The sequence below is a fragment of the Semicossyphus pulcher genome, unplaced genomic scaffold (assembly GCF_022749685.1).
Source record: "Semicossyphus pulcher isolate SPU_LCO1_2020_fin unplaced genomic scaffold, fSemPul1.0.p SCAF_5, whole genome shotgun sequence".
In the NCBI taxonomy this organism is placed as follows: Eukaryota; Metazoa; Chordata; class Actinopteri; order Labriformes; family Labridae; genus Semicossyphus; species Semicossyphus pulcher.
In genome coordinates this window covers 17,417,694-17,438,041 of record NW_027211726.1, presented here as the reverse complement: position 1 = coordinate 17,438,041, position 20,348 = coordinate 17,417,694, and the positions used below count along the sequence as shown (strand labels likewise).

General features: G+C 44.2%; 1 protein-coding gene across 1 annotated transcript in view; it reads right to left on the bottom strand.

Annotated features, from left to right (window-relative positions):
* The window catches only part of gabbr2 (gamma-aminobutyric acid (GABA) B receptor, 2), a 182,141-nt gene that overhangs the window by 129,613 nt on the left and 32,180 nt on the right, over window positions 1–20,348 (bottom strand). Inside the window, exon 2 of the mRNA XM_069680996.1 lies at window positions 1,992–2,129. Within this exon, the coding sequence (XP_069537097.1) occupies window positions 1,992–2,129 (138 nt within the window). The remainder of the gene's footprint in view (window positions 1–1,991; window positions 2,130–20,348) is intronic.

Genomic DNA, 20,348 nt, shown 5'->3' with positions numbered 1-20,348 from the left:
CACTCCCAAACAAGACAATAAACAGCGAAGAGAGCCCACACACGCATACACACACACAAGCCACACAGATAAAACTTAAGAGCACTTCAGATTCAACTCCAGCTCGTACCCTTTTTTTTTCCTCTAGTCTGAGATCATTACCGCTGAAAGGAAGCGAACACAGAAACAAAAAATTACACGTCCTTTCATTCCCTCATCCTGCCCATCTTTTCAATCTTGAGTGACCCTGACAAGACGGCGAGCGAAAAAAGGAACATGAAAAGCAGCAGATTCACAGTAATTGCAAGCGGAAGAAATATGCCACGTAATGTGACATTCAGTTCAAAATGCAGCCTCTTGAATTATCGCTATCTCCTCCAAGCACAGGCTTCACTCCTTTCTTATCTGTGTCTGATAACCTTTGTAGAGTTCGCAGCAAATGGAATTCTTTGGAAGGAGGCGTTTTCACTCTTTGGTGTTGCAGGAAAATACACAGGCAAAGAAACTGTGGGCAATGAGTTGGGGGTCAAAAGTTTACCAGATGCAGGAATGAGTGGTGTTTGATGCCTAAAGCTAAGTCATTTAGCTAGTAGGGATGTAATAGAATGATAAAATCTATAAAATGAATGTCTACAGGGTATGTACAGGGCTGTGTAGTTACACTTTTATTAGCTTATACCAACAACAACACATTTCATTTGGATGCTTTCCTTCATATAAAGCCCAAGAGCTTATTGGACCACTTTGAATCCGTCTCTGATTGTAAAATGTAGGCGGATTCTTCGGATTAAAGCAACACCAGCTAGAAATTCACCCTGGCAAGGTTAATGAAGGATTAAGACACGAGTTGGTACACCTATAAAATCCAAGGACCTATCTGCACGCGGTAATTCAAAGGGTGGAAACTTTGGGAAACTCATTTAAGAAGGATTCAGGTTCTCTGATAGTAAAGCAAAAACAGGAAGGGACCTTAAATCATAAGTAAGTGCTCCAGAGTAAGCATGTCTATTTAATCCTACGCTAAGCACTGCAAGCTTGGAACTACAGTAGCTAGTGTGTATATATATATATATATGTGGCTGCGGCTCAGCGGCAGAGTCAGTCGTCTCTCAATCGGAAGGTTGTGGGTTTGATCCCTGACTGCTACAGTCACATATTTTTAATAGTTTTCTTATCAATAAACAATGATTTTAAAGTGTTTTTTACCTTGACGTGTTTCGACTGCTGTCTTCCTGCAGTCTTCCTCAGAAGAGTCACGTGATGTTGCTGTGACGTGACTTATAAGCTGTTGTTTATGCAGGACGATCAAACCGCTTCATGTCCGCTTCATGAGAACAGCATCCCAGGTGTGGAATATATATGCCCCCCTCGTCCCGGTTCACGGTCCTTTGGGTCCGTTTCCGGATCTCAGTAGCCCCCTTGATCCAGCGGTGGTACTTGTTGCTCTCTGACCAAATGTCCTTGGCCTTTTCCAGTTCATGATAGGATTTTTCCTTTTTGCAGTGGTCCATTACGTTCGATTTTAGGTTTTCTTTTGTTGCTCGTGTGAGCCTGCCAAATGTTGTCCCACATCTGGGATGCTGTTCTCATGTCGTCCTGTCCTGTCAAATCTGACAGGACAATCAAATCTGCATAAACAACAGCTTAAAAGACACGTCACAGCAACATCACGTGACTCTTCTGAGGTAGACTGCAGGAAGACAGCAGTCGAAACACATCAAGGTAAAAAACTGTTTAAAATCATTGTCTGTTGATAAGAAAAGTGTTAATAAGTTCAGTGAAGACAAGATGAACCTTTTTGGACTGCTACAGTCACACATGTCGAAGTGTCCTTGGGCACTGAACCCCCAGATTGGCACTTAGGCAACGTGTTAATGTGTGTGTGAAAGGGTAAATGTGACATGTAGTGTAAAAGCACTTGTGATCAGAAGACGAGAAAAGCCATTTATATTGCGCGCACACACACACACACACACACACACACAAGATGATGTATTCTGGACAAACCCTACCTGCACCAGGTTCCAGCCCTCCAAGGACTCTGCGATGATGGAGGTCACAGATGGGCAGACTCCGCCGAAGATCATCAGGTGTTTGGGGCCGTAGCATATGGCATCAAAGAAGGCCCTCAGCCCCTTGGCGTTGTCACACTGCAGACACAGAGAGGGAGGTGGAGGAGGGGAAGAGGTGGACGGAGAGACACAAGGAAAAGAAAGAGAGAAGCAACATTAGCTTTTGATTTTAAAACGTTACAAAAAGGTAGGAACAAATTCAGCTTTGCAAACTCAATCTCAGCCCCAACTCTCATGAAGACTTTGCACTTCTCTGCAACAGTTCGGGCTCCTTCCTGCTCGTGTATATCAGGAGAATTAGTCGTGATACATTTCTGTAATATGAGCTGATAGTCCAGGAAGTGCTGAGACATTAGATGCTCTAATCTGTGAGTCCTTCAGTCAGTCAATGAATCAATAATAAGCTGCTTCGCTCACTGTCATACTTCGACAAAGTGTGATGGATGCACTGCAAAATCAGCACACTCACTATTTCACTGTACTGTTTATGAAGAACTGTGTAACATTTAACTGATGTTCACGCTGTTATGCCCTCTGCACGCTGCTAACACACTGTAATCGAATCCTTGTGCGCTTTGAAACCATCGTGTAAAACAATGTATCTCACAGGCTGCAGGAGCAGGCCCCCGCTCTCATCCAGCGCTGCAGCCATTTCACGTCACTATAGCAACCGGAGGAAAGAGAGAGAAATGAGAGAGGAGGAGAGGGAAAAGAAACGTGTAGGTTCCTATTGATTGCTACATGAGCTGGCTAACTGGTTTTGCTGTGATTTCCTCAGTTTGTAATGATATTCCTATCAGCGGTAAACACTCCCAGCCTCGGTCTTCGGTTATTGGCACTCAATTGAGGACGGAGAGATGGACTGACTGACTGTCTGACTGACTGACTGAATGGCAGGTAGTGTGTGTGTTGGCGCCTTCAGACAGAGTCCATCTCATCTGGAGAGTTATTTGACCTTGTTAGCCATCAGGCGGCGACTGAATGAGATTTCCCGCCGAACAAAAAGCCGAGCCGGGCCTCCTCGGTGCAGATTGAAAAAGTGAATGTGGAGGAATGAGACTTCTAACCGGACCTGTAGGACTGTGATGTTGGGATCTGTCTGTCGTGACTGATACATGTGTGCAATTGTTTCTCTCTCGTCTGTTCAGCCCTTTTTTTTTAAGAAGCTAACACACATTAGCTGCTAGAGCCACTTTCCACAGTCAGATGTAATCATGTGCTAAGTTTCATTCATCATTTTGTTCTTTTTAGGGTTACTTTTCGGCCTTTAATGACAGGACAGTGAAGATCTGGGGAGGAGAAAGTGGGGGCGACATGCACCAAAGGGCCGAGGTAGGTGTTAAACCAGCAGCTGATGCAGGACAGACTTCGCCTCTGCATAAGGCGCACCTGCTCTAGTGAGCCAAACCAGCGCCCCAGTCAACAGCCTTTCAATTTTGACTTACAGAACACCAATTACTGGTATAAATAGGCTTTCCCCTATGCATGAGAGCAGAGACCAACGTATGCTGTATTGTCAGTCATAAATAGAAGAGATTGCGGATATGCCTCAGGTGAAATTAGAGTGAGAAGATGTGATTAGACACAGTGGGGATTCCTTATCCCGGCCACACAGCTGAATAAAGCAGCAGGCTATCACAGAAGATATCCCATTTGCATACTCGTACCATTCATTTCTCTCCAGCTGGCCGTAACAAGGTGGGCTGGTAGGATTGCCACTCTCACTTGGTTACCATGCAACAGAGAAGAAATGTGGGCAACTTGTCAATGTGAGCACAATGGAGCCTGCTGATATTAAAGGTTTTAGATGATTTATTACGGAGTGACAATGTGGTGTAGGTGGCAGAGAGTGGTTATGTTCTTCACTCAAGCTGCAGCAAATCAAACTGTTTTAAAGCGTCTGAATAGCATTGAGAAACGGCTAACACGTGTGTATGCGTGTGATCACAATGTGTAAGTGGTGCTTACATATCTTAAGCTGTGATCAACCTTGATATTGTAAAAGCAAACTTGTAAAGTGTAAAACATTGTTGCTTTGAGCTTAATTTTTTCCATTTAAGAACAATACAGACATAAATAGGTCATATACTCTATATAACCATAATAATTTCAGTATAGATAAGGGCCTGTGTCCACTAACAGCGTTTTTGCGCTGGCAGCACCCACGACTTCAACACTTACTGTTGCTAGGTTACGAAAGTTGTCTGCCAGGCGCTTCCGCTTCTCTTGGTAGTGACCATTAAGTCTGTTTGCTTAATATTTGCTTCTATTCAACTAAAATTTTACAAAGAAAACATAAAAACAATGTAAAGGAGTCATGTCTTGGCATTAGCAGCAGCTCTACACCTGGAAATTAGGAAAGGATTAGCTTCTCCTTCGCCATTGTTGTTGACAAAAGTTGATATTGCAAATCTCGGCCCTTCATGATTTTGATTGGTCAGTGAGGGAGCGCCTGTGTTCCAAAAGTTGAAATATTTTCAACTGAGGGCGCTCAGCTGAGTGCTGAAAACACTGAACTGCAATGGCTTTGAAAAGAAAAAACTCTGTTAGTGGACACAGGCCCTAAATCTATGATTATCTTCGATCAATCATTTGGTCAGTAAAATGTAACAATATAGTAAATTCCCATAATAATATCCTAAGACCTTAGGCAACCTTACAGTGACTAAAGCCTAAGGCAACATCTTCAAACAGGTTGTATTTTCTTATTCAACCAACAGTCCAAAACTCAAATTTACTTGGTTACAACCACATAACACAGTGAAGAGCAGAGCTTATCAGAAAAGGGTACCCTACACCAAGGCACTGATCTGATACCACTATTTTAAAGCTCGCCCCCTACTTCTCTCTTCTTATAAAAACAGTGGTTCTAGAAAACAATTATGTATGTCATGGCTCCCACTAGCATGGGCTGCACCATGTAGTGGTAAGCGCTGTCGCCTCACAGCTAGGTTGGTTCCCAGTTTGAATCCCAGTTCAGACACAGTGGGCCTTTTTGTGTGGAGTTTGCATGTTCTCCCTGTGCATGCCTGGATTCCCTCCTGGTACTCCGGCTTCCTCCCACAGTCCCAAAGACATGCTCGTTAGGTTCATTGGCAACTCTACAATGGCCCGTAGGTGTGAGTGTGAGCGTGAAAGGTTGTGTCAGCCTCGCCTCTCGCCCAATGACAGCTGGGATAGGCTCCAGCCTTCCTGCGACCCTGAACAGAATAAGCGGTATAGATGATGGATGGATGGACTGAAGTCGCTGTAAGGCTTTTTAAAAATGTATTTATTTTTTCCATCAAACTGGTACTGGAGCGGTTCTTGTATTGGCTCGGGATTAGATTTGAAATCGAAGGAATTTTTGTGTAATAAATGATGATTTATTGATTATCAAAATACTCACAAATGATTTATTTCTGCTGGTTGACTGATCCATTCATCCACTAATTATGTCAGCTCTTATCATATATGTAATTACTTGCAATGCTTGCCTCATTTTACATGAAGTGAACGAAAATTAAAGCCCCAAAAAAAGCTACCTCGTTCGCGCTTCTCACGTTGTCTGTTCCTCCCTCCTGCTCCATTCATCCTCTCCTGCTTGTGCCGGACACACACGCACACAATCTGTTGTGACTGCTCGCAGATCCTTGACTGTTGTGTTGTCATGCCAACAGTGCAACTATCCTCACTTTGAGCGCTAGATGAGGGAGGAGGCCGGCCGCGGCAGGGCCGGTGTAGACACGGTTATATTTAGCCTCTCATTAGGTAGCACAACCAGTCAGACATTAATCAATACTTATGCAGCTATGGAGACTCTGTGAACTTAATGGGTGATAGACGGCGCGGGAGGGAGAGGGGGGATATAAAGGGACACAAAGAGGAAAGAGACATGGAGACAGTGGAGGCGATGGGGCGAGAAAGAGGGGGGAACAAGCAGTTGGATAAGGGGAGAGAAAGTGAAGACGTATTAGCCTGACATTAAGCGGGAGCTAATAAAGCCGAGTCAACCAGTGTTATAAACCTGCCCTCTATTATAACCCCACAATGGAGTCATTCATGACAGTGAGAGTGATTCAGTGGCTAAGCGGCTCCACAGTGCCCCGCAGATTTACCTACAGTCCATAAAATATGAAAAAAAATACATTTTAATATTAAATCTGAGGCTATTTCCTCTCCTTATATTTATTTATCTCCCCTTTGCATATCCTTACTCAACAGCGCTGACACATTCATGTTTACTTCAAGGTCTCCCAAGCACTTACTGTAGCGGTTTGGGTACACGTTCCATCTTACATCCCAATTTTCCCCAAGAAATATGCTCCAAACAAGCTATAAAAGTGAGACAAATATAACACAAAGAAGTTCTGAGGGGAAAAATGGTGCAGCGAGGAACGGCGCAGCAGCACTTAACTCTCAAGTCGAGCAGCAAGAAATACTACAGCACTTTATTTCTCTCCTCCCCAGTCTGAAATCTAATTCCTGGCATTTGGAGCGGATCGATGGGGTTAACGCCCGTAGTAATCTGTTTGACCGCCTTGGGATGCAGCCAAGGAAGGTGTGTGCGCGCGTGTGTGTGTGTGGAGGGGATGGTGGGGTGAGGGCTGATGGCGGAAGAACCTGGAAATGGAAACAGGAGGAGGGCGTATATATAACCCTGTCTAATGTTGGAGATCCATAAAGGGAAAATATACAGCGTCATCTCCTGCCTTTTAAACACACGCAGAAAAACACTTACGTTTTATTTCCGTCGTTGGATTTAAAGCTACTTGTTACAAGATTCAATACGCTTTCATTTTTTGCATGATGTCTCCACCTCAAGTTGTCATTTCATCACAGTGATTTAACACAAAATACCACCATCGTTTAAAAGATATAAGTGATGGGACGGCTGGCAAAGGAGGGGTATATTTCACACTCTCCTAAATCTATCGTCTGCACTAGCCTCCCTTACTTTGACCTTTACACGAAGCTGCTAATATTCATCCTTTCTCATTTATCGTTACATGCTGACATTACAAGGCTGTTTTTGTGCTATAGATAAATCACTCGATTACGCTAAATGTTAGGAAACAGCCGCCCCGTAATGTCAGAGTGAGGCTCATTTTTGTCTCTCTGTCTAATGTTCCGTGAGGTTATTTGCATCCATCATATGTTTTTAATCAGAATTCTGTAACGTCTTGGAAAACGGTTCTTCTTTTAAAAAGGTCAGCACGCAGCTATGTGTCATTTTACCATCACAGAGGCTGTGAGAATTTAGCTCCTCTGACTGGATGTGATAAAATGCACAGACAAGAACCTTAAAGTTAAAACTATACAATTTTAAATAATTGGAGAGGATCGTCATTACTCATATTAGAAGATCGAGGTGACAATCAGTTTGACTATTAGGTCAACCATCGACTGAATTTCCCGGTCTACTAGTAGTCATTAGTTTAAGCTATTTATCAATTAGTCGTCACATGTTTAAGTTATTCATATAATAATATAATTTATATTGATTGGAGCTGCAGAACATGGTTTGAATTCCATGGCTGAGAAAGAATATTATCAATATGGATAGATATATCAATTCAATGATCAACAATGTCACTATCATTTAAACTAACTGGAAATATTGTCATCTTTACGATATGATTGATTTTCATTTAAATGTCCTGAAGACATAGCCTAGCCAAATAATTACATGACAGGGAAATTACAAAGCTGAAATACAGGAAGGACGACTGGTTGTAAGACAATAGCTGTGTTCTAATTCAGGGGCCGCATCCCACGAAAGACGTATTTGAAGGCCGAGTGCGTAACAGCGGCGCGTCGAAGGCTGTCCCATTTAGAAGGCTCCTTTAGAGCTCCTTTAGAGCCTTCAAAATGTGGCTGACAAATAACGTCCTCCTTTTCCAGGGCCACGATTGATCCCGGGATTCATTGCACACCAATTAAAAAAATAGTTTTTGGTTCCAATTGAATAGCTAGCGATAGAAATGTTAACCAAAAAAAGGTCTTTAAACAAATTATCTTTAAAATAATAGGTTGAGTTATGTGACGTTAGCCAGCTAGCTACCTGTTGCTAGACGACAGGAGCGGTGTTTGGTGATGCAAGGGTATGGGTGGAAACAGCTGGAGATCCTCTGTAGACCAGACAGGCCTTACTGGTCTACGCAGGCCTATGAATGACTCAACCCTCTTGAATTTTAAGATGTTTTTCCCAAACTTCGACAACCAACACATCATCATCAACGTATGGCCGACTTTATCCAGGCAAATTGATTATTTCCTGCAGTAATTTAACTGCACAGATGCATCCATACAACAGAATACCTAACCTAGAGTTTTTGAACCAAACCATCTGTTCTAACCAGCTCTACATGTGGAGACCACCAGAGTGTGTCTCTGTACTGTATGTGTATATGTGTGTGCGCACGTGTGTGATCTTGTGTAAAGAACAAGAGCTGATCAGAGAGCCAGGCTGGAGCTAACCATGATGAAATGCCTTGTTAGCGCTGCAAACAGAGGCAGCTGCACCTGTCCCTCATCTAATGGCAAATTACTGCACACAAAATCGGCAACCTGAGGCCCGATACTGCACACACACTCACACAGACACACGTGTGAGTATGATGGAGAGAGAGGGAAGGGGGGAGAGAACAACAGAGGGAAACAGAGAGGGGGGAGCCTGATCTGATGTCAGATGCAATCTGCTCTTCACACGCTGCGTTTATTCATGACAGGGCCAACAGCACAGGTGATTACTGAGAACAGAATCCTCAAGAATTCCTCTTCACAGGTTTCATTTTGTGTACATGTTGTTGCTTCATTTGTTAGGATAAAGTGATGTCACTTACTCACACTTTAAACTGTGTGTTTACTGTATGAAGGCTTTGTGTGAACAAGATGTCTGTGGTGAAAACATTACTTCCCTTAAACAGAATCTTCCATTACAAGAACATTTATCTTTTACAAACGTGCGCGAGTACGGCAGTCAATGCATCGATCCAATTCTATCACCAATTATACCCTCCGAAGGCAGCTGTAATATATATCATTGTTGTGTACACCACTGTTTTGTAGAAGAAGAAACGAGGTGATTTATTTGGCTGTCTTATAAACTATGGTGACGGATCGTACAACAATTGGTCTACTTGTTGATACATTTCAGGCTGTATCAGAGGCGGATGTTGGTATGTTAAGTCCCCTAAGCTTCAATGCATCCCCAGGTACACATGTATTCATCCATCCTGCCTTCATGCTGTATATATTCTCTCAGTGCAGCAGCATTGCAGCACATGCAAAGATCTGCTCTCCACCAACAGCTACACCTGCCTCCTGCATGCACTCCTCATTGAATTACTTTCACATCTCAAAGCCAGGAGAGGAAAGTGAGCCCGGGCTGAATCCAGCGATTGCAAAAACGTATGCTTGGTATTATAAAGCTCTATAGAGTCAGCAGGGCGCAGCCAATAGGTCAGATCTAAAGGAGATTATCTATTTCCCCATGTAACAACCCAACTAATCCTCTAAACTCTGTCATGGCTGTCAATACCTACGACTATCAGCAGAGGAAGAATGGGGAAGGGGGGCGGCTGAGTATACGAATCAGTCCGCAACAGTTTAGCAAAGTTTCTCTATTTCGCTGTACAGGAAATATAGCTTTAGTACACTACATTTGATTATCTTAATAGTACATCAATAGCAATTTGATAGGGAGAGCTCCCTTGGGTTCACTGGGGTCGTTCAAAGGCATTTAAGGTCAACACTCTCCATTGCTGACTGAATTTTTGCACAGCAGCGGCAGCCTCATCTCGCCTGCCACCATCATTACACACAGAGACGTAAGATCTTTAAGGAGCTACAGCTATTTGTTCCCCATCGATGAGCCCCAAGGCAATTGTGAGGTCCACTGGGGTGTAACATATCGCCCACCAGGCCTTTTCTTTCTCTCTCTAAATGACCAGGAAGACATGGCTGACAGGTAATTCAGACCATAGGAAGCAATGTAAAAATGCTCGATGCTGGAAAAAGGCAAAAAGAATGGAGGAGGAAGAGGGGAGGATGAATGCAGCAAGCATCGAGGCTCCTTGTGGTAACATTTAGACAGCGGGCCCCGGAGTATACGCAGAGAGTACACATTGATTTGAGAAAGAGAGTGGATGAAGCAAAATTGAGAGCAGAAAGGAGTGATGGAGTTGTTTCTTTTCAATCTGTTTCCTTCACATTGCGTGCCTGCAACACAGAGAAGAGGAATTGAAGAACCTGTTACTTGTCTGGGGAGAAACCGGCCTTTTAAATCCACTGCGACAGACTGACTGGGCTGCTCAAGCTGACGACTGCTTGCCCTCCAATGCCTCCTCTCTGCCTCTCTCTCCCTTCAGTCTGCCTCTTGTTATTGCACTCAATCTATCCCTCGCTTTCTGGAGCGCTCAGATGGCCACCAGGATAACCATGATGGCGCGTTGGAAGCCTCTTCGGTGGTGACAAGTCTCTTTCTCGCTTTTTTACTGTCTCTTCCACACACACATACACGTCTCCCCCTGTCGAACGCAGACATGCACCAGAGAAATTATCATCCGTCAATAAATGTGTGACAACCGTACCCACACACATATGAGCTCACTCACGAATCAGAGATAAGTACAAATTGGCCAGTTGTACTAAAATCGCAGTGAACACATTGCGCCTTTATTAGCAATCTGTGCCGTGCAGGACGCAGACGCTGTGTTAAGCCTATTACAGGTTGTTGTGCTTTTGACACGGCCTGACAACAGCTGGAACATGTTGCACTAAGCAGTGAGGAGGCCGGACCAAAGTGTGAGTCAAGGAAACGCCGGACTGAGGGGAAAGTAGTGGTGACTACTATTTGAAGGGATGCATTAAATCAAGTAAAAGAAGAGGTAGATTCCTTGTTTGGTCCGGTCAAAACAGTTGTTCCTGTCATATCTATCCACAGCACTCATTATTGACTGCACAAGTATCATGACATAGGCTCCGATTGGTTCAGATGTTTTGAGCAAAGGTAGCAGCGTTACTGTGGATGACAGTGTCAGCCTGTTGAATGGGTGTACAACTTTGATCCAGACTGAATATCTCAAGAGCTATCAGATGGATTGGTACAGAATTTGCCATCCATTGCGAATGGTGCTGCAGCTCCTGTGGGGTGTTCTCGGTTTGCAGTGGTCAGTACCTACCAAAAGAGGTCCAAGGAAGGAAAACCGGTGACCCTGCGACAGGTTCATGGGCTGCCAAGGCTTGAGAAGGCAAGCCAACCGAGGCAGTGTGATGCTTTGGGCAATGTTCTGCTGGGAAACCTTGGGTCCTGCTGTTTATGTGGATGTTGCTTTGACATGCCTGGACATTGTTGGAGACCAAGTACACCCCTTCATGGAAACGGTATTCCCTGATGGCAGTGGCCTCTTTCAGCAGGACAATGCGCCCTGCCACACTGCAAAAATGGTTCAAGGTTGTTGAGGAACACGACAACGAGTTCAAGGTGTTGACTTGGCCTCCAGATTCCCCACATCTCAATCCAATCGAGCATCTGTGGGATGTGCTGGACAAACAAGTCTGATCCATGGAGGCCCCACCTCGTAACTTACAGGCCCTAGAGAATCTCCTGCCAACGTCTTGGTACCAGATACCTCAGCACACCTTCAGAGGTCTAGTGGAGTCCATGCCGCGACGGGTCAGGGCCAAAGTGGGACCTACACAATATTCAGAATGCGGTCATAATGTTATGACTGATCGGTGTATATCTCTGAACTAGTGACTGCTTGAGATTGGTAGAGGGCTGATATGTACAGGGTGCAGGAGGAAGAAAGTGCATATCATCAACTGAATAGTTTCCTGGCCCATGGAAAAGCAGGAAACAGAGGAAAAGGTGGGGCAAATGAATTTGGTTTAGGGTACAGTGGTAAATGCAAACTGTTTGTTGGTCTGCAGGTGTTCAGAACTGCTGCAGAGAGACAAAGAGAGAGAGAAATTTCTGCAAGTCTGTTCGTTAGTCTTCTTGATTTATGGAGTCGTGATATCTGCTGCTATAAAATGCACCATAGTCGATTTTGACTCAAGGCGTTCCGCATAAAAAAACTCTTCTGTTTTATCACTGACAGCACGACCCTAAGTGAACTCAAAATGAAAAATTGCTACCCTTCGAGATACTTGTTAGATTATGTTCAGAGTCTTTCTCAACTGAAGCAGCACATAACTTACAATAATAATGAGGGAGAATATTAAATCTGTCAGATTTCTTGTCATTCAGGAATATTAAAGCTTTATGGACAACAACTGTGTGAAAATTCTGTCCCAATCAATACCTTCTCTCTTCTCTCTCTCTCCATCTCCTTCTCAATCTTTATGAGAAAGTTTTCTTTAAGCATACATATAAAAGCCCTGCTGGATATCGCTGACCTCCGCGATCATATAATTCACATTTAAAAGTCCCATCCTCTACTTTTATTAGCTCTGTCCAGTCTGTTTACCTCATAATGCTGTCTGCAGGAGAGGAGACCATCAGTCATGTCCAGGTTAGGAGGAGAGAGAGATGAGAAACCTTTTTATAATATAGTTGAAATACACACAAACTAGAGTGTGACGGTCTACTCAGTCACCCAGCAGAGACAGGGGTCGAGTGGCATGGAAAGATGATTGTGAAGAAGAGTGCAGGAGGTTGGTGTGTGTGTGTTTGTGTGTCTGCTTGTAAGGTACTGCTCTGTCTGTCTGTCTCTTAGTTGGAGACAGAGCTGTATGTGTACAGTTAGTTCAGGCTGATATGTGGTACAGGAAACATGATCATTGTCTACTCAGTATGAATGTATATGAGGGTGGTTCGCACAAGGGGAACAAAATTGGCCTTACAGACCTCCAAAGCTTAATTACAATGTTAAATTTTATCTCTTTGAAATGTGAAAACAATCATTTGTGGTTTTATGTGGGTATGTAACAGACCATTATTTGGAAGGATGACTTCCTGAAGGGGGCTGCACAGTGGTGCAGTGGTTAGTCACAGCTAGAAGGTTCCTGGTTTGAATTCCAATTCCGACGTAGGGGGCCTTTCTGTCTGGAGTTTGCATGTTCTGCCTGTGCGTGCATGGGTTCCCTCCAGGAACTCCGGCTTCCTCCCACAGTCCAAAGACATGCTCGTTAGGTTCATTGGTGACTCTAAAATTGCCCGTTGGTGTGAGCGTGAAAGGTTGTCTGTCTATGTTGCGGCTCTGTGAATGACTGCTGATGAGTCCAGGGTGTAGCCCCGCCTTTCGCCCCATGACAGCTGGGATAGGCTCCACCCCCCACGCTATATAGATGATGGATGGATGGATGGACTGAAGTCTTGTTGTCACTGTAAGGGCTAGCGGTTTTCCCCACCTGTTCACAATCTTTATGCTAAGCTAACAAGCTGCTAGCAGTTGCAAATGTAAGAGTAGTATCAATCTTTTCATGAACCTCTCGGCAAGAAAGAAAAATAAGTGTACATCAAAAAATGTCAAACTATCACTTTAAAGTGTGTACCTGTGCACATGTGCATCCATATCCAAGTTCTGCCAGATTACAAAAATTGTGATTGTTTAGCTTCAATATTTGTGGTTGGTTATTTAAGCAGCGTCTGCACATGGCCTTTAAAGTAAGTTGTGTTAGACAGGGTCAGCACTTTTAACAAAGCATTTCCATAATCTGACGGACGATACAAAGAGTGGTTAGAATCGACGCTGCAGTGGCCGTGATATATGACATTTTTTAATATCTTGGTAAAGCACCAACAAAACTGTTTAAAAGTTTATCCTGCATGCAAGATTTATAGGCCTAACTTTTGACAGGAAGTAGAGGTAGTGTCAGTAAACAGCTTCTGATATGTACAATAAATAGACCCACTGCAGGTTATAGTAGCATGATCATGGTTAACTGATAGGAGGATAGGAGTAGGCTCAGCACTTGCACCTGCCAATCATTGCGCCATGTTATTTTCACATATGTCTAACATGTAACAACATAGTGAAAGTTTGTTTGAGCTTCAGTTTGACATTGTCTTTCAGAAGGGCACTTCTCCCACCACAGTCACCACACAAGTCACGTTTGCGCTCTTGTGTTCGGATGACTTTGCCAGCAGTCCTTTCTACTATTGGCTATTTAATAACGGCCATTTAGAGAGTGGAGAACGAGTGCAGATATTGCTGTTGACATTTAGTCAGGTCTGAAAAGGACAAACAACGGCAGATTACTCATCCTTCTCCAAATCAAGAGGACCATCTATGGACAATTTTTGTGAAAAGGCAGAGAGGAGTGCGGCACCTGTGTTTATTCCACACTAAACAGATGGGAGTCTGGGAAGTGTAGGCATAGTGGACTGGCTGTTATAGTTGTTGAGTGGGTGCGTGGATGGAGGCCTGTGCATGTGTGTGTGTGTGTAAGTAGGATACAGCCGCGCACAGTTCAGGCAGTCCCTCTGTGCAGCCTCGGGATGCTTCTGTCCACGCACATCAATCTTGTTACAGCAGAACGCCGCCTCCCAGGAATCCCGGCCTAGTCTCTGTTTGGATTCAGGACCTCACTTTCATTCTTTAAATTCGCCTCTCGCTATCCACTACTTTCTTCGATCCTTCTCTCTCTCTCTCTCCGCTCCAGGAGGCTGTTAGTTACTGAGGATTCGTGGCGGTAAGCATTGCATCATTAACACATCTTCTCTGGATGTTAACGTTGCAGTTTTCTGCTCGATCCAATTAATGTCTCAGTTAATCACCTAACCGTATTTTTCTAAAGGATGCTTTGAAAAGAGCGGCCTTACATAACGCGGCAAGCAAATGTGCTTATCAATCATTAACGTTAGCTGCAAATTGATTAAATAGCCAGTGACAGGAGAGCACAGAGGACTGCAGAATAGCTAGTGAAGATGAATGGATTATGACAGCCAAGTGAAATGAAAAGATACAGGGTAATGTGTACGTTTAAGGATGGGGAGGAGAGGACTGACTGGTCCAAAATGACGGACACAAATCAGAATGGACTAGTGAAATAGTTTGACATGATCATTATTAAAAATATATAGCCACCAGTTTCTGCCCCAGTATTAAAAATAAAACAACCCGGTGCATGTCAGAGAGGAGGGAGACCCGAGATGCAGGACGTGTCTGGTCCATAAAATAGACCCTTTTCTCATGTCGTGTCGGATCAAGTTTTCAGACATCTAATGACATTATACTTGTCGTCTTTCTTCGAATCTTGATATTTATGTTATTTCAGCTCCTTTCCACTCAAGAGGAAGGAATATATCCTTCATCACTCTCCAACTCACTGTTGTTTACTTCTGTTTTTGTAATCTGATCTTAAATCAGCTTAATCATCATGCACGTTATACAGTCAGCGCCGATCACAGGTCTTCTTGGATCTACTCAGGTACACTTAAAGGAGCAAGTCCCTCCTGGAAAAGCCACTGTCAGTCAAAGCTGGTGTTCTCTGTAATCGATAGAAGCAATAACATTTGAAATTGGCGCCATAGCTGTGGAGAAAGTTGTACAAACAGCTCCTGGTTTCGGCCATTCTACATTCCTACAACACCCAGCGTGCATTGCGTCCCTCCTTCTGAAAGGAACGGCCCAGCGACAGACGCTGGAGTGAAATACTACCGTTTTCCAGTCAAGGATTGCTGCAGGCGACGGCTCAGAGCGGTACAGAGTCAGAAATACGACGAGAATATACAGGTGGATCGTCTAAAAAATCTTCAGGTCTGCAGTCTACATTTCAAACCTGACGATTTTGAACGAGACATGACATCAGAGGCGGGCGTCCGAGATTGAGTAAGTGTAGTTTAGCGAGCTCCCTGGCCTTCGCCAGATGACGCTTTCTAGATTTAGAGTCTGGTGGAGGTTTTCCAGGGCCCATTGGAGAAGCGGATAGCGTCCTCCAAAGCCTTAATAAAGTATTTGTGATTCTGACAGCATTTTTTCCCCATCATAATGGCATTAGCTCCCCATAATAGCATGATAGGACTGAGGATGAAAATCTGCGAACTGGCCCTTTAAGCATGAGCAGAACCCAGACCCTTGGTAAGAATGGGACTCGATTCCGGACCCTAATGATCATAATAAAATGTGAACCAAAACCCATACAGGTACCCAGCTGGACTACATCAAATTAGTACTATTTATTTAACAAGGGGGATAATGCTTATGGCTGTCACTACCAACTGAAACTAAAAATCATTTACATTTCACAAATATGACCTGTTGCTTTAAATATTTTGACCCCTAAACTACTTCACACCTCAATTTAAACGTGGTGGACCAACAATTACTCCGTGTGAGCTCGCCTGCTTTGACCAGCAGTACTTCACTTCAACCGGGAGGTCCTCTGTCACCGGCACACACGCTCTCACTGTCACCAACACATGCAGACACACACGCAAATAGACACAGAAACCCTGGCGCATGTTTAACCAGGCCGGGGGCCATGCCAACAGTGTCCACAAGCAATCATCAATCACACACACACATACACACACCAGGCAACCAGGTGGTCGACTCTTGTCTCACAATGGCTAATTTCCGGGCCAAATAAACACTCGAGTGGAAGGCATTGACGGTGAGTGCTTGTCGTTTCTAATGAATCGCTCATTGACTGGCCTGTATTGAGGTGACTAGAAAGACAGGAGCAATAAGAGTCTCCCTCTCGCCCCACAGGGTGACTGTAAAGCAGGAATGTGACAGCCTGAGCGGTCGGACAAAACCGTCTCGTTTGAGAAGCTGACGTACAACACTGTGTTGCCATAGCTACCAAGAAAGAGAGAGAGGAGGAGGAGGAGATGGAGAGAGGAGGGAGAGAAGGGGGCTAGACTGCAAAGGAAAATTAATTTGTGTACAAGGCCATGTCGCACAGAAAATTGCATTTTTCCCTCAGATGGGGACAGAGGGAGAAGGCGTTGCTGTCCGGCGCGTGTGTGGGGAACACTGAACGTGTGTGTGTGTGTGTGCAGATGCCATCACAGTGGATTGTGGGCAGAAGTGTTGCAGGATGTCAGAAGGCTCTTCATTACAGCGGCTTTTAAATAAAACAGACTGAAAGGCTTAAAATAAGAGGCAGGATACACACACTAATGCAAAGTAAAGAGAGGAACACACTCTGATGAAGTCGCTGTGTGCGCGCGCGTGTGTGTGTGTGTGTGTGTCACAGCCCTCGCACAGGAACACCAGCAGGCTGAAAAGAACATGCGAAAGCACACTTTGCATACATCCCTCTGACACACACGTAGAGAGAGGGAAAGAGAGGAAGATTTTTTTCTCTTTTTGTGGGCATGACGAGTCGTCTGAATTCCACAGCTCTCTAAGTAGGTCATGCAGCCTTTTCAGAGATCCACTCCTCCCCACGCTGCATCAAAAATGCATAAATCCCTGCACATTCTCCCTGCTAGCAGCTTCCCGGGCCAGCTAAAGCACATCTTTAGTGATTCTAATCCCATCAAAGGTGGTTCTGCTGGTGTGTAAACACAACATGGGATAAAAATGCCTTCTCTGGCACTTACATTCATGATGGGGTTTTTTTGGGGCGAATGTTCGCGACGTTGTAAAGCAGCAATACATTTCAAGAAAAGGTGGGGGCGCGTCGTATTGTATAAAATCGAGAGGGAACGTTTAGCTGAAGTTCGGTTAGAATAAGAGTTTTGTTCCCGCAGCAAAGCTAGGCTGGTTAGCGATGCTATCTGCAAAGACGCACTCCACTGTAAGATGAGTGGGAAGGGGGGGGAAGTGAACACAGGTGAGATAAGCTCCGGCCTGCCTCCGGACAATGGAGAGATGGAACCTTTTGCACAGTGTGGAAATGTTACGACTGATGTTCACAGGCCTTTTTCGTGAGAGCTGTGATGAGGTTATCTTCCATTTAAATTGTAATGCATCAAAAAATAAGACACTGTCGATAACTTGTATCTGATAACTAAACCAATGACATTAAAGACGACTTACAGAAACGTCTTGTTACCTTTGTCAAAGCTCTTTTTATGTGCGAGAGAGTCACATTAAAATGCAGAGGGACATCTTATCTGGTCTTTGCTGTCTGACAGCTGTGCTTCATGTCAACCCATAGTCCTCTCTCTCTCTCTGTCTCTCTCTGTCTCTCTCTCTCTCGGGGTATTGAGTTCTTTCATGGATGAATAATTGAGGAGATCACAATAATAGTCTTCCTCTGTTACATCCCAATCTCTGACCACCGAGCCACCCATGGGACCACAAGTGACAGTCATCACCAGTGACTCGCTGCGACTGCATCACCTATCATGGTGCTCCTGTGTGCGCCTGTGTGTGTGTGTGTGTGCGCGCCTGTGTGTGTGTGTGTGCCTGAATAATTTAAAGGAGAGCAAAGTACCCATTCTAAATTACATGTAAGAAAACCACATAAAGGAAAGGAGCTCTGGATGCACGGCTGAATGGGCGTTACATAATGTTGATCAATCTATCCGGTCTATTTATAACTCTCTCCCCAAAGCCGTTCTAATTTCCTGCAACATGATTTAGTCCAGAATGAAGCACATTGATTTTTTCCTTGTCACCTGAGTAAGATACCTTTTGCTTCACCTGACCTAAATCAAAGCTAGCGCACTAAACCCTCACCACAGCGACTCAGCTCTGATTAATGCACCCAGGACAAACCCATAAAAACAAAGCAAGCATGGAAACTTTTAGCCTTAGCCTCACAAGGATGCATTCTTTTATACTAAAGCAGCACATAGAAAATCAGCCAAAGTCCCAGCAGGAACAATCACTGTCTTCCTGTCAAAAGTTAGGATGAAAGTATTCAGAGTGTTTCGGTGAAGTCGAAAACTTTACTTTGCTGCAATCCTCTGGGATCTGCAAAACTGTCAGGATGTCCAAATTTAATATTAATGAAGACCACAAATGCTGTCAATAAGAGACGGCTATAAGAGGCGAGCCTTAACGACAGCCCTAAAGTCAGTATTGAACCCCAGCTCATAAATAAATCAGGAAGTGGTGGTCACCTTCAGTTTCCCAACTCAGTCTGCAGGAGTATATGGAAGAGACAGGGGAGATGCTGGTGCGTGCGTGTGTGTGAGGGGAAACATATATTCCTCCCACACATGTCACTGATGGACAGTCAGCGCACACACACACATGGTCCCTAAAGGCTAAGCATGGTGTCCTCTGTGGAGCAGCACGCTAGTGTCACAGAGCCGCACAAGCACGGACACAATATAAGGGAATGCACATCTTTTTATAGGAAGTGGATTTAAAAAAAGATTCAGCCTAAGATTTATTTAACTTTAAAAAAACGAATAGGCTTTTTGAGGACCTTGAAGTAAAGCGGCCTCGTCCCTCAATCCTCGCTTTTGCTTGTATTGCACCAGAACATGCTGATAGAAATGAGAGTGAGGGCTTATGTCAAAATGAGACAATCTTGAGTTCTTTATTCTTAAAAAAACAGGCCTATTTTACAGATATTTTACATCAGCTTCTGAACTAATAGGAATCTTTTGTAAGTTCAAATGAAAATCATCCTAAAGAATCAGAGAACGGTCTCAGTAAAATGTCCTTAAACAGTTGCATGACACGCCGCCTGTGCCATTTTACATTAGACCAAGCAATGCCGCCCCAGTGTGTGTTTTTACACAGCGTTCCAACGTGGTGGAGGCAAAACTGTTGGCTGTTTACACTGACGCCGTTTCACCTCCAATGCCGGCTCAGAGGAGGAACGACTTCGCCCCACCATTCTGCCTTCTGTGCGTTTTACATAAAGACCAAACGTAACAAGCGTAATAACCCCGTCTTGACCCGGCAGTGCATGAGGAGCTTGCGTCTTCATGTTCACTTTTAGCCTCAGGTATAAGCATTGGGTCATAAAATTTGATACTTCACTGTAGCAACAACTCACGTATCATGGCCTGCAGCTTATTAAAAAAAAATATATAAAGTGAGGATTTTTAGTGATGTAATAGGGTGATGAAGTGGGTGCTCCGGACCCACAGGTGGTCATTGAAGTGCGACCAATGGAAATTGGGAGGGACCTCAAAACAATTTGTGTATTCATTAACATTATAACCACTGACAGGTGAAGTGAATAACATTGATTATTTCATTATAAAGGCCCCTGTCAGTGGCTGGGATATGTTAGGCAGCAAGTGTCAACATTTTGTCCTTGAAGTTGATGTGTTGGAAGCAGGATAAATGGGCAAGTGTAAGGATGTGAGCGACACTGACAAGGGCCAAATTGTGATGGCTTGACGACTGTGTCAGAGCGTCTCGTCTTGTGGGGTGTTCCCGGTCTCGGTGCCAGACACCTCAGAACACCTTCTGAGGTCGAATAGAGTCCATGCCTCGAAGAAAAAGC